The 14,811-nt window shown below is 40.4% G+C and overlaps 1 protein-coding gene across 1 annotated transcript in view; it reads left to right on the top strand.

Moving 5' to 3' along the window:
* ABCG1 (ATP binding cassette subfamily G member 1) overlaps positions 1–14,811 on the top strand; it is a 54,855-nt gene that overhangs the window by 22,826 nt on the left and 17,218 nt on the right. The window contains exons 3-5 of the mRNA XM_056505597.1: positions 11,271–11,388; positions 12,131–12,263; positions 14,380–14,430. Of these exons, the coding sequence (XP_056361572.1) occupies positions 11,271–11,388; positions 12,131–12,263; positions 14,380–14,430 (302 nt within the window). The remainder of the gene's footprint in view (positions 1–11,270; positions 11,389–12,130; positions 12,264–14,379; positions 14,431–14,811) is intronic.

Genomic DNA, 14,811 nt, shown 5'->3' with positions numbered 1-14,811 from the left:
AGATGATTGCCCCACCTGGTTTTAACAGCTGGCCCATTAGCAGAGGATATCTCCACAGAGATCAGGATCACTGCCCCACCTGGTTTCAGCAGATGGTGATAGAATACAGACTTTTGGGCACATCTTTACTTTATAACCTAGGACAGCATTCCAGTTTAACCTAGATTTTGTGATGAATATCACACAAGGCTTTCCTTTGTGCACCAAGCTCTTTGGACCAGGTATTGCCATGAGGCCCAGTGTGGAGGAAAGAGATGCTAAATAATTTGTGCTGTAATTCTAGAAAGTTCCAGGGCTCCCCTCTAACCTTCTCACAGGTGGACAGAAGGAAAGAGCCAAACTTTTACTTTTGCTTTTTCCCCTTCCTTTCTCCTTGCTCTGGGTACACAAGGGTGGGGAGGCTGGGAGGAGGAAGGGAGAGGTTCACAGTGAAAGGGGACTCAGCATCAGCACAGGAAAGCCAGAACAGGCTCTCTGAGGGAGGAAGGCTTTCTGCCTGCAGAATGACCCAGCTGCATCCACGCTCGGCAGGGAAGGCAGATGGGGCAGTTCAGTTCAGAACAGCTGCTGGGACATTTCAGAATATCTCCCACCTCAAGATTTTTTTTTTTTTTTCATAAAGAAGGGGCTGTTGTGAAGGATTTTATTTGTTTGCAAGACTGTGAATAACACTATTTGTACCTTGATGTATGAAGGTAGTGCAATTATGAGAAATTGCTTTCTGCCTGATTGTCACACGTAAACAGCTTTCATCTCACAGTGTATCAGGCTCGTGACTCCAGTTTGTCATTCCAGGGAATGTGTCAGCCTTTCATTTCAAACTGGGTTGGCTTTTCTTTTGTCAGGGAAGACCTTTCCTGTGTGCTCAAGTAATAGAAACAAAGACAATTAGGGAAAAAAAAAAAAAAAAAAAAAGCAGGAATAAAAAAAAGCAATTATCAAACAAAGATTAGGCTATGGATATTGCTTGGAAAAGACAATTCTGCTAGATTCAGAAGAAAGATGAAGCTGTGCATCATTTTTTTTTCCTCCTTTCATATTTCCTAAGGGTTGAAGATAAATTAGGGTAGCTATTTTCTGTGCAGACAAAGTACAAGCTATGCCCCAGATCTCCAAAATGCTTCAACATGTAAATACTGCTTCTGGAGCCATCAGGTCCTGCTGCAAGTAGAGATTTGTTTGCATTCATGTTTGAAGGTTACTGTCGTTCATTGACCTATTTAATTGTCATTCTCTATCCCCTGCTGCAGGCATATGGCTCCATGTGCCTGTGGAGGGAAGAGGAGCAGCTTTAACTCTCTCAGGCAGAAACACTCCACAGAAAAAACCCCAAGAATTGAATCTTAACATGGATGTAACATGGTAATATTAATAACAATAATAGCAATAATAACAATAATAACAAAAAAGAATAAGAATTATAATAAAAGAATAAGAATAAGAATAAGAATAAGAATAAGAATAAGAATAAGAATAAGAATAAGAATAAGAATAAGACCCCTGGACCCACATGTAACTGTAATCATCCTGTGAACCTCAATAGAAGGCTGCAGAACTAAATAAAAGGTAGACAGAAAAGGTAAATGCAAGGAAACACAGGTTACTTAGATGCTTCTGCTCTGGTCATAATCATAAAAAACATAGAATTAAAGGGGGCTGGCACCAACCCATCCATCTCCCTGCACAGTGGGGAGGTGTAAACAGTAGTAACAGGAGCAAGGAGGTTTGTCACAGTATTGGTGACACTTTGTTCCTCTCTTCTGTTGGTGGAACATTTCTCAAGAACACCTGAATTTTGTGTCCAGCTGCACACTACTTCAGGTTTTTTGTGCCTTGGAGGTGTGGGTTCTCCAAATAAGGGGAGAGGGGTTGTATAGTCTATTAAACCTTCAGACTCAAAATTAGGGAGCTGCAGAGCTTGCAAGCCTAACAGAGTGTCATATCTAATTAGTTATTCTGAGGAAAAGCAGCATTCAGATACTAAAATAATGTGATGAGCAGCCAGGATAGCAGAGAAAGAGCATAACTCTTATTTCAGAGTTTCAAAGGAGTGCAATCTTGACTTAGTCAGGGCTTTTTTTGCTTGACTGCACAATGTGAACTGTCACATCCAGTGTCTTGCATAAGTTTAATATCTAGTCCTTGGATCTGAGAGAACAATGAAGTTAAAGGACTTTTCAGATTCTTTGTAATCTACAGCTTGGTTTAAGATTCTCCCTGTGCTAGAACTTGGTTTCTTGCCTGGTTTGCCATCTTCTCATCATTCTTTTTTAATTATACAACATGACCTACAGTTCCTGGGGATTTTGTGTCATAAATCTTGGCTTGGGGGCTCACAATCACTCTTTAGGCTCCAATTCATTGTGTATTTTTCTCACTTGCCACAGAAGGAAGTTATTGTTCAGCACAGAGGAAGTACACTGGTGTCAAATGTTATGCATTCATACAAACAAAATTCAAAACTTGCTTTTAAGTTTGCCCACAAACATTTAGCTTTTGAGTAACATCTTCCAAAGCTCATTTGGGTTTTTCAGGCTCTGAGATGTTCTGGTTAATTCTGAACCCAGTGCTACCAGCACAGGGTTGTGTGCTCAAGCTAGTGGATAGCTTGAAGAAAAAATATGTGAACTGTCCCCAGTTATCAGAGTGCAAAGTGCCAGGTATTAAAGACAGAGTGAAAACAGCATCTGACACCTTTGTACATCCTGAATGTGGCCAGGCTGCTCTTCTTGATGAGGTCCTGTTACAGTGGTGGAGTTTTGCACCACTTGATTAGTGGTTTGTCTGGAGTCTCTTCTGTCTTCACTCAGAGCCAGGATTAAAAAACACATGAAGGAAACTGATTTTCTCGTGTTCAGGTTTGGTTGTTTATTAAATCTTATCTAAAGTACAGAAAGTTCAGCAGCACTTCCAGCCACCAGCTAAAAGTGAGCAAAATGGAGAAAGATCCAGCTGCTACAAGGTCTCCTAAAGGTAAATAGTCCAATAGAGAATTAACACCTATATTATTTATACTTTTAACCCAATAACTAAATTCCCATGACCCTCAGTGTGACATTAACTGTTGAACTAGAAATTACTCCTGAAACCATGAAGAAGGAAGATGAGCACTGAAAAAGACACCACCCAAATTTCTCCATCTTGTCCCATATTACTACTATATTATAAAAACCTCTAATTTAAAACACTTCACCATGTGAAAGCACACACTTATGTTTAGCTACACACCTGTGATTTTTAACTCCATCTCTCAAATTTGAAAGCTTCTCCAAGGCCTCAGGTCAAAAGCAGTGTTCTCCAGGGGGTCAGTGCCAGAAAGCACAGAAAGCTCAAGACCCCCAGGTTTCTGGGATCCAGCAAGTTCCTAGGGAGCATCCAAAGGTGTGGAGTCCCAATCCAGCCTCAGATTGGGAGTGTGCAATTGCTGGGCTCAGTTGCTGTGATTGTGCAAGCAAATGAGGGACCACGATCAAACTGACATTTAAACTCACAAAAAAATGATCCTAAAGTCAGCCATCATTTTCTTGGCAGTGGATGGGATTTCTCACAGCATCCAGAGGCTGGGTGTCTCTAAACTCCCACTGCAGTGAAGAGAGAGGCACTTCCATGGGGTTATTTATCCCTCTCCAGAGCAGGAATGCAAAATAAAGAGAACCAATCACCAGTGTGCTGTGCCATCTCCTATCCACTGATAATTTGTGGGCCCTAGAAATGAATCCAGGTTAAGCATCCAACATTTTGATGTGTCAAATTAGGTAGATTGAACACTCCAAGCCTGGCTGTGAGCACGGGCTGAGCCCTGCATCTGAGCTGAGACTAATCCACCTCATGACCACTAAGTGGGAAATCGGCTGTGGATCAAGAGCAATATGTTTGAGCAGGCCTGGCTCTGGGCTATATTAAGAAATGCAGTTTAGTCCACTACAAAGAAAGAGCTTTGCTGCCCACAGGGGGATTTCTTTTCTTTTTTTAAAGCTTGAAAGACTTATTATTTTAGGTTGTGAGGAATAAATTCCTCATTTCTGAGCTGGAATGAGCTGTGAGGCAGAGGAACTTGATTTGGTTACTTCAAGCACTCACTTGGCTTCTCTGCCCTTTCTGTCCTGATGTTTTGGTGCCTGGCATGCTGTTTTCTAGACATTTACATAACGAAGGTCGTTTCTCTGAGGCAAGGTACAAGAATACATTACAATTGCAAATTCCCTTAATTGTCCTAAAGCAGGGCTCAGAGCTTAGACAATGGAAAATCCTATTGTTCAGTATCCCTGAGAGACTGTGTGAGCACAACAGAAATATGTGGATGTGTTGAGTCTGAAACTAGAGTGAGAAAATGATTGGTGAGGAAAAGGTTTATTCACTTTTGATACACAATGGATGGCAGAAATTATGAACCAATGACATATGAGTTCACATATAGGTTTTATTTGGTAGGCTTAAACATCTTTATTATTTCTAGTGTGACTTTGCCCCTCCAGGCTTTGTAGAGGTACAGTTCAAACAAGTATAAAATTAGGAAGGTGCCTGTTATTAAAGCAATATATTTTTTCACTCTGTTTGTCAGGAAAGCTGTTTCTGTCCCCCAGATTTTCTTGGAATTAAATGATGCTTTTTCCCCCCCCCAGTATCTGTACCTCTAATTCACTTTAACTTAAGCTTGTTTGAACTCAGTGTGGAGCTTGGGAAAGAAACCTCCATTTAAATAATCCCCATCAAGAGGGTTTTTAAAATCCAAATTATTCAAATAATCATCAAATGATACAGATAATCCCTTTCAACTGAGAATTTACAAACTGAAACATTTACAAACCCTGTTGATAGCAGGGAGAGGAAAGTGCTCTGTACTCAAGTAGTGGGTGGGGAACACTGTGCCCTGGCTGGTTAAAGCAGAATTAGAAATATATGGCAAATACCTCCCTGACTATATTCCAGTTATGGGAAACACCCTACCTTTGATCTAATGCTGGTTTAGGTGAAAAGCCCCAGGTTACTTCATCTTATCACTGGATGAAGCAGATTGGTGTCGTCCCTTCTAGTGAGCACAGATATATTTTATTCTCAGAGTGGCTTCTCTGGAGTGAGAAAAGGGCTGAGATGCAGAAAGTGAGTTATAGATTGAGAAGGAACAGGCAAGAGAATTTCTTTCTGGCATATTCTCACCTGAGTGTATGGAAAAGGATGATGTAAAAATGATAAGGAAAATTGTTTCCTAGCTAATGTTTAATTACATCTCCAAATGTAAATCTGGCCTTGAGCTGTTACCTGTGTGTGTTCCTCATCTTGTGCTTCTCTGTAGAGTTTCTGCCAGTATTTCCCAGCTGCTCAGTTTTCTGATACAAATTTAAAGAGTCTACAAATGAAATGCCTGAGGATGTTTCCAGCATCTGGGTGGACTCTGCAAGGTCCCTCTCTCAGCCACAAGTCACAAACTCTCCCTTCACTATGACATAGGACCAAGTTATCCCATTTTTCCTTTATTTGTGCAGCTGTTGTCCAGTTCACAATCCAGGGAGGGGCCTTTGGCCATTGAGGTGTGGCTCTGGTGGATCTCAGGGGAGCAGCAAAGTCATGAATTTTCCAGGATCATTTTTCCTTAATAGGAGGATTCCTTACTCCTGCCTCAAGGGGAAAGATCTGACAGCTTTGTTCCATGTCCCCTTATTTCAGTTTTGTGCTGGAGAATTCCCTGGACTTTTGCAGAAGTTTGGGGATTTTTTAATTGATATCAGAGGAGGTGAGGTGGGGGCTGAGCTTTAGAACAGGAAAATACAATGGGGATTATTAAATGGGTCAATATACAGTGCCAAGAAATTGCTGTGGTTTCTTGTCATGATTTAAGAAACAATTTGGCTGATAGTACAGTAAGAGAACAAATTTGTGGATTGAAATTTAAACTGCTGTTTAAAAAGTGTGTTTCTTGTTGAAAGCATTAAAGTAAGGCAGGTAAGTAATACAGCAGATGCCAGAAATGTCTTCTGCATTTCCAGCTGGATATTTCTCAGCAGGAATACATCCTAGCTAAAAAAAGCACCACAAAATGATGCAGAAATATAGTCCTTGTATAATTATTTAATTTTTAATAAAGGAATTCTTCATTTCTGCCTGGCAAGGAGTGCAGAAGGAGCAGGTTATGATGTCTCTGGTTTTGATTTTTAAGTGCCAAATGCTGATTTCTTTGTGGTTCAGTTTCCAGTTGTTCATGGCTTTGCCAAACTCATGCTGCTTGAGTTGAAATTTCCTGTGTTACCTTTTACTTCAGTAAATTTTCTGAGAAACCTTTGAGCAGTTTCAGGCCAGTGGCACTTGCAGGGCACCAGCAGCAATTTCCTGCCTCCAGAAGAGCTTGTGATGGAAGAGAAGAAATTCAAATACAATGGGAAGGGCAAATCCTGCTCTAATTGCAGCGAGCAGGGAAGCCTGCTGTGCTCACCTGGGACCTGAGATGGGGTCTGGGTGCCTCCTGATGGAGGCAGAAATAGAAACACCTAGAAACTTCCACAAGTCTGTGTGACATTTCTCTGAGTAACAAATGGGGATTACTGATGATGGAAATGCAACTGAATGAAGCATTTCGGTCAAAAACTTAGGGGTGGTATTTACCTGAGGAAATTCATTGTGAGGTAGGAGTGGGTTTTGGTTATGTTTTAATTGGTGCTGATTCAGACACATCCTGAAGCATTGCTCCTACCCTGAGGATGAGGAGGGCATTGCTTGCTTCTTTCCAGATTAATCATAATTTCTGTGGGATGGTAAAACCAGATCTCCCCATGGAAGGAAGCAGATAAAGCAATCAGCATGTTTGTCCCTTGCTGATTCCAGTAGTAAATATTTTGTTGACTTGAGCAAGGAGAGCTCCCTTAGCATCTTCATCAGAGACACGAGGTCACCTCTGTCCATTCATTGAAAAAGGGGCTTTTGTGGGCTCTGTGCTGCTGCCAGGCAGGGAGGGAATTCCACCTCTGAAATGGGATCTGGCCAGGCCAGGCAGGTGGTTCAGCTGTGAATTTGTCAAATATCACAGTGCCTCACGTTTGATTTAATGGGAAATCCTAACATGGGAGAAAAAAACACATTCTTCTTCTCATGAGAAGCATTTGAACTCTGGAATGTAATGTGAGGTGTGAAATTCAGACCAAAAAGTTTTGTACCACTAGAACTTTCTCTTTCAGTTTTGATTTGTTTCTGCTGTGCTCTATTTTTAGGGGCTTGGGCTGAGAAATTTGCTGAGGGGTTGTTCTGGTTCGTGATAGTGTGTTAATGTCAAATCCGTATTTTAAGTAGTTCTTGAAAACTGATATTAAAATTCCCACGGGTATCATAAATATATAAGTTTTATATATAAATATATATGTTTAAAGGTTGTGTCACAGTAACTTCAGCAGGGGACATAGGAAAACTGAAAGATCCACGCTGATTTCCATTGGAAATTGGAACAGTTTTAGGAGAAGTGAGAAATGAGGAAGTCACAATGCTATACTTGTTCTTGATGTAAGCTGAGTCCAAAGGGAGAGAATTGCTGTGATGCTGGAACTGAATGTGCATCCACTCTGGCCTGAGTTGGCTTTGAGCCTTCCATTAAACTCTGCCATATCCAAACTCCTTGTGATGCCTTAGGTTTTAGCTTTCATATTTTTCAGATTCAGTTCTGCATTAGTATCTAACTCTGAACTTCATATAGAGTGTTACAAGTTCTCCTCACAGCTCAGTCACACAAAACAATCCTTTTCCAGCCCCAGAACCAAGGACACTGTTGCATCTTCAGCCCCAAAAAGTGCAAACAGCAGCAAATGGAGGAGAGAATATGGGAGGGTGGGACTGCAGAACCTGGAGCTGAAATTAGACAATTAACCCCAACATGGAAATGGACCAAAACTGATAAAAGTGTGGAAACTCGTAATCCACCTTGGGTTCATCTTGGGTGTAGCCCTGGCCAGGCTCTTGCACTGCCCAAAGTGAATCCTTTGAAGATGTTTTAATAAATCCCTGCTTTATTATTTATACTCTCCAACCTCTGTTCCAGGGAGCCTCAAGGCATCACCTGCTGCAGGGGCTGAGGGAAAACGAGGCAAAGGGGTTGAAATTCCTGATATGTCAGATATGGATCCCCTCCAAATGCATAATCTGTTTCTCGTGAAAGACATGTGGCCTGGTATAGAAGTTTTAGGTCAACAGATTCAGTTGAAGATTAGCCTCAATATTCTGAAAGGGAAGGCTGTGGTTACTTAGGGGACTTTAATTCCTCATAAAGGATTATACTGGGGCACCACACTACTGCCACAGTGTCAAATCTTTTTGTGGGTTTGCTAAATTAACCTTTGTAATGGAAAAGCTTATTATGGGCTTCCAGTCAAAGGAAGAAATGGGTTTGAGTTTGTATCGACTTAAAATGCCAGTGATTAGGATCCTAATCTAATATTCATAGTTTTGGGGCTTTTATTTCTTCTCAAAGCATATTTCTCTTCTGTATTGCAATTGGCTGGCTAAGAATTTCAGGGAGAATTTCTTCATGAAAAAGGTGGTGAAGCACTGGCAGGGGCTGCCCAGGGAGGTTTGGAGCCCCCATCCCTGGAGGTGTCCAGGGAGTGACTGGATGTGGCACTCAGTGCTCTGTGCTGGTTGACAGGGTGGTGACCAGTCAAAGCTTGGACTTGATGGTCTTGGAGCTCTTTTGAAGTCGATTCTGTGTCTCTGTGATGAGTGCTGCTCTGATTTAACGTGGTGTGCAGAATAGTTTAAAAGGAAAACTCCATCAGAGGGACAAAAACACGTGCAGGTCACGAGGGGGAAGACACTGCAGTTAAAGGTAAAACAATCATTTGTGAACCTCTGGAAGAGTGACTTTAATGTGTGTGATGTTAAATCTCAAAGTCACATGTAGGAGGGGAAAGGTTTCAGTTTTAGGTAATGATATCTGTATTACTATACAATTTCAGCTGCTGAATCTCTATTTTAGGTTGCATGTCCCTCATTGATGGCATTTCTCATCCTCAATCATGAGTTTGTGCAGTATTTACTGCCTGGTACATAATGCAAATAATTGGTGGTACAGTCTAATACTTGAGTCCCTTACAGGTTTAACAGGACTGGGAGGGAGCTGGTTCTCATTACACTGAAGAGGTAGAATGAAGAACTTTGTCCCTACAGATCCTGTTTATTAAATATTGCCATGTCTGAAAGGCCTGACTGTTCCTTGCACTCTCCCTTCAGATGCTGCTGTGGGTGTTGGCATTGGTGTGAAGGACAAGCTGGTCAACCTTGGGGATTTCTCCCTTCAAAGTCTCTGTTCCTTTGATAGATTGTCCTTGCTTTCCTTTTCAGGACTTGTGCCATAAACAGCCAGTGTGGATACTCTGCTATTTTCATACCCATGTGCCTCGTGGCTTCCAAGAAAGTTGTTTCCTTTAGGTCCAGGGCAAGATTTATAGTGAAAAATCACTGGCCTGTTTAAAAAAAAAAAAAAAAAAAAAAAAAAAAAAAAAAAAAAAAAAAAGGCACTCAGGAAAATGGTTATTTTGATCCATTTAGTCAGTTACATTTTCTAGGACATCTGCCATGAAAACAGTGTGATCAGATATTTCAAGAGAGGTTTTGCATTGCCCCTGGGCTGGGATGTGCTCAGGGAAGAGAATTTGTTGTGGATTTTGGAGACCCTACAGCAGCATGACAATATTTTTGGTGCAAAGTTTGCTCTCTTGTGGCATAGGAGGAGTGTGAATCCAGAATGGTGACAAGAAGAAAATTTAAAGAGAATAAGTGGAGATGAAAACAAATAATGAAGTTAGGAAGAAAGAAAAATCCGAATATAACCCACAATGGTTTTTTTTTAGGAGCTTGCAGACAATGTGATTTTTTTTTGCAGCATTTTCATCTTCCAGCTACAGCTTGTGCTGATGAACAGAGGTCTGGGGTAGTTTACATATGGAATTTGCATTCTGCCTGAGTATCCACCAGTGTGGCAAAATGGATTGCCAAATCCTGACTCTGCGTGTAAATGGATTTTCCACCCTTCTGTTGTGGTTTTAATTGAACCACATCAATATTGTCAACATATAAGATTGGTTTTGGACACCTTACTTAGCATTTTCTTTATTATTAAAAGCTTTAACTAGAAGCACTGGTAATTAAAATAAAGCAAACAGCCAAAAAAAAAAAACCCAAACCAACAAAACAACAACAACCAACCAACCAATAAAAAAAACCAACCAAAAAAAAAACAAAAAACAAAAAACAAACAAACAAACAAAAAAAACCCAAAAAAAAAAAAAAACCAAAAGGGAAAGAGATCCTGAAAAATTTAAATGCTGGTCAGGGCTCTCACCACCTTCCTTACACAGTTTTTATGCCTTTACATGGAAATCTTGCAGGGCAAGGTGGATGCAACTAGTCCAAATCTGGAATTCTCATTGGAGCATGGTTTGCTTACACTTAGAATAACATGGAGTCAAGGCTTTTAATAAAGGTTTACTGGCAAAGATAATTAACTCAAATAAGCTGAAATGCTTGAAGGGTTGGTGTTGTCACTCTAGAACATCATTGCCTGAGGATGTAATTATAGTGGCATGAAGTTTTCAAATGGATTAATCTAAATGAGAAAAAAAACCTTGCATGTTCTTAATCCAGAATAAGTGTTTTCCTATAAATTGTTTTTACAGTCATTGTGGTCAGTGTCCCTGTCTAGAAAAGTCTTTAGAGTTCCTCTGGTAAGAGAGTTCTTGTGGCAAGGGAATGAAGAAGTTTGTGTATCTTCTTTTGCTGGATTTCTTTTCCTACAAGACATTTTTTCCATTTCTTTTATGGAAAAAGGCAAAGGTCTTTGAGATCCTGGCTATTGTTCCCTATAAGAAGTTGATGTTTTGGTGAGAGGGCAGAATTTTGGCACTGAAACTGCAGGGATTGGAGGGCAGCCTGCTCAAAGACTGTTAGCTGTGGAGCACTGGATATTTAAACAGCATCCTGGTAAAATGTTCTGAGAGGACACTCAGAGAATGGCAGCAAGGCCTCATAGCACTGCTTAAAAATCATCCTGCAGTGAGCCAAGAGTGTGAGACCCTGTAATCCCATTTGTGTCACGGCAGGAAGCTGCTGCTCCCACTCACAATTTGGATTTTAATAATTATTTTTGATAGTTATTGCAGCATGCTGATATTGGCATTAGCTTCTCAGGATGTGGCTGTTAACACCTGTTTGTCATCAATATTCTGTAGAAATGAACTTACATTTCTCCCCAGATGTGATTAAGCGTTCAGTGAACTTTTCTTACTTCTTTCTTCCAGGTTATAAGACCCTTTTGAAAGGAATTTCAGGGAAGTTCAGCAGTGGAGAACTCGTTGCAATTATGGGACCTTCAGGAGCTGGGAAGTCAACACTTATGAATATTCTGGCAGGGTACAGGTCAGTATCAATGAAAATCCCAAATTAAGGTAAGATCACTGAGCCTGAGGGCTCTTTAGAGACAACAGCAGAAGAAATTTTAGCCTAGGGTTTGTCAAAAACAGGCACTTCAAAGATTTTGAATTAGATTCTTATTGCTTATCTTTTTTTCTCTGTGTCCTGTTTTGGTCACTTGGGATTTATCTCCTAACAGATCTCATCCAAAAATAAGAAGCAATTTAAAATCCAAAAAACACACATATAAAGAAAATCTCCTTTTTTGGTTGTGTAACAAATCTGACTCAGTGTCTTATGTTTGTGATGTTTTTTAAAATCACATAAACACTTGAAAAATCTACTCTTTTTAGTCACCACTTCATAATGTTGATGTCTTCTACACCAAAATTCAGTGACTGGGCTTCATATTTCTAATTCCCCTCTTGTGTGGCCATACAAGCTGTCTCTGTCTTGTTGTCATTTGGGGCATAAGGAACAGGATAGACAAACCTAAAAAAAACCCCAACTTTAATTTCTTGATTTTTTTTCAGATATTTATATACAACAACATTCATTTTGAGTAAAATTTCCAGCAACACGGAGTGAAGCTTTATATGAAAGAAAGCGTAATCAGGAAATAATTTAATTTCTATCCTGTCAATCAAATTTATTTCATGGGGGCAATAACAATAATACCTAAGACTTCCACGTGCTCAGTCATCAAGTGGAGGCAGGATTCACCCCTGGTTGATGTGTTTGGTTTCAGAGAGACGGGGATGAAAGGAGAAATCCTCATCAACGGGCAGCCCCGCGACCTGCGCTCCTTCCGCAAAGTCTCCTGCTACATCATGCAGGATGACATGCTCCTCCCTCACCTCACTGTCCAGGAAGCTATGATGGTGAGCTCTGCTTCTTGCTCTCATTTATCTGAGCAGGAGAAAAGGGAAAAATGGTTTGTGTTGTGCCCTTGGTTTTACTCCTGGCAGTGCTGTGGGATGTTTTCCCTGTCTGATCCCGCTCAGTGAAAAGTTCTTGGAATTTGTTTATGTCTTTGTGGCCAGAAATGTGTATTCTATCACCATCTGTTGAAGCTGGGTAGGGTAGAGACCCTTATCTCCGTGGCACATATTCTCTGCTAATGGGCCATCTTTAAACCAGCTGGGGCAATTATCTTTATCTTTTCCACAACCCATCCTCCCTCCAGGAGATATCTCCTGTTAATGGCCATTGAGTCCCAGGGCATGACTGATAAAATTACATCATCCCATTAAAAATGCTCCAGCCGTGGAAAAGAGTCAAGCCTTTCCTACCTAAATAAAAAACTGAGATTTTAGACAGCAAGTTACCGTCTTTCCATTAGATTCCAGAAGAAAACCAAACCTTTTCCACATCATCCCTAAACCTTCAGAAGAAAACTGCACCCTTCTACAGAACCACTGTTTCAACTAAACCACATCTGCCACTGCAAGAAGACTGTAGCCACCATTTAATGGGACTGCTACCAACACCCTGGCTGACTGACAGGGTGTCAAGTTGTATTCTGACTCTGTCAAAGTTGAGATTGTTCTTTATAATACTGCATTTCTATTTTAATTTTCCTAATAAAAAACTGTTACTCCTAATTCCCATATCTTTGCCTAAAAGCCCCTTAATTTCAAAATTATAATAATAATTTGGAGGAAGAGGATTTACATTCTCCATTTAAAAAAAAAGCTTCTGCCTTTATTGGCAGACACCTGTCCTTCAAACCAAAACAGCCTTCAGTTTTCCATTTCAGGCTCATCCTTCTAGGGATTCTTTGGCTTTATAATTTCCAGTTTGTGCCCAGCATTATGATTTGGAAGGAGATCTAAGTGTCTGCTCCTTAGATCTCCTAGAGAATAGAACCTGAAATTCTTCACAGATGAGCCTTTGTAGGGACCATCTGTTTGCTTGGGTGGTGGATGAGTAACCTCATCTCTCTCTCTTTCTCCCCATCTTTCATGTTCTGACTGAAAATTGTTATTTATGCTTTAGTGTGATCTTTCTGCCACTTCTACTCTTTTATTCCTTTTTAAAAATAAAGTAATTTTATTAGATCTCTTTCATTTCTTCATGGGAAAAAAACAGGTCCAAGATGTACAGGCAGTGTAAATTCTTCTTATTGTTTTGCATCACATCCGGAAGTTTATGAATTGCCACTTGACCAGTTTGCAAGTGTCTGTACCTCAGCTTGAGAAAGGTGCCAGTTTTTCTCAGAAATTGTTATCAAAATAAGGCTCAGGTTGCTCACACTGTGCCGGCTCAATTCACAAATTTTAAGGCCAGAGGAAATCACTCCATTTTTTATGTGGCTAATTTTCTGCAAAGGCTCTTTTCAGTGGAGAATTTTTTCTTCTCTTTTGTTTACTTGAGTGTTTTCATCAGAATCCCACAGGACCACTTTGGCAGAATTGGGCCCAGATTATAGTTGCTGTCTAAAATGAATCAATCAAGGCTCTGACAAAAAAATAATTACTTAACAGATTAATTGCTTTTAATAAAGGTTAATCATGATGTTTTGTGGAGCTGCCTTTCAAGATAGCAGATGACATCTTTCACAAGATTATTTATTTCTGTGCCCACCTGTTTGCATCCTGGAGAGTGGCAGAGCTCAGTTATTCTTACAGTGTGAATGAAGCACAAATAAACTGTGTTTCTAGCATTGCCTGGGAAGTTTTTGGATGTGCAAAATATGTCACTCTCCCATCTTCCTGTAAAACTCAGAATGGCCTTTTTTTGTAATGCACTTTTTGTCAGGTGCTTTGCCTAAGTCAAATCAGACTCAGTTATTTACTGCACAGAAAAATAAATGCTTGATGATGGAACAAGTGATGCATGTGACTGGAAGATTGTAGTTCAAGTTCAGATTTTCTGACTGGGCTAAAATAAGTTCTTTAAGTGGTACCTTGGAGTGTTGTGCCTGGGACATCTGCTCTAAGTGGTGGCTGTGCTTTGGACCAGCTCAAAATCAAATTCCATTGTTTTGCATTCCAGGTATCTGCTCATCTGAAACTTCAAGAGAAAGATGAAGGGAGGAGAGAAATGGTATGTACACTGCCAATCAAACTAAAATTTGGGGCATGCCAAGAAGTGAGCTCTGAAAAGCAGACATTTTTTATCTAATACTGAGCTGCACTGGACTTGTAATGACAGAATAAATCATAACCTCTAGGCTGACATGTGTCATTGGGAGGGAATGTTCACTGCAGTCTCCATGAAAGCTACTTCCAGTATGAGACTGGAAAATTGTAAAAGATTTACTGAAATAAATCCACAGGTTTTGCAGGATTCCTGTCAATGCACCTTAGCACCTTGGATTCTCTTCTGTGCATGTCTGGGGGCTCATGTGGGGTGAGATAAATCACCCAGCTGGACCTGCACATAGGAGCTGTGCTCCTCTAGCCCATCCATGGGGAAAAAGCACAA

This window comes from Oenanthe melanoleuca, chromosome 1 (genome assembly GCF_029582105.1).
Source record: "Oenanthe melanoleuca isolate GR-GAL-2019-014 chromosome 1, OMel1.0, whole genome shotgun sequence".
NCBI lineage: Eukaryota > Metazoa > Chordata > Aves > Passeriformes > Muscicapidae > Oenanthe > Oenanthe melanoleuca.
Note: the sequence above shows the minus strand (reverse complement) of the source record. Positions and strands in the feature narration are given on the sequence as shown.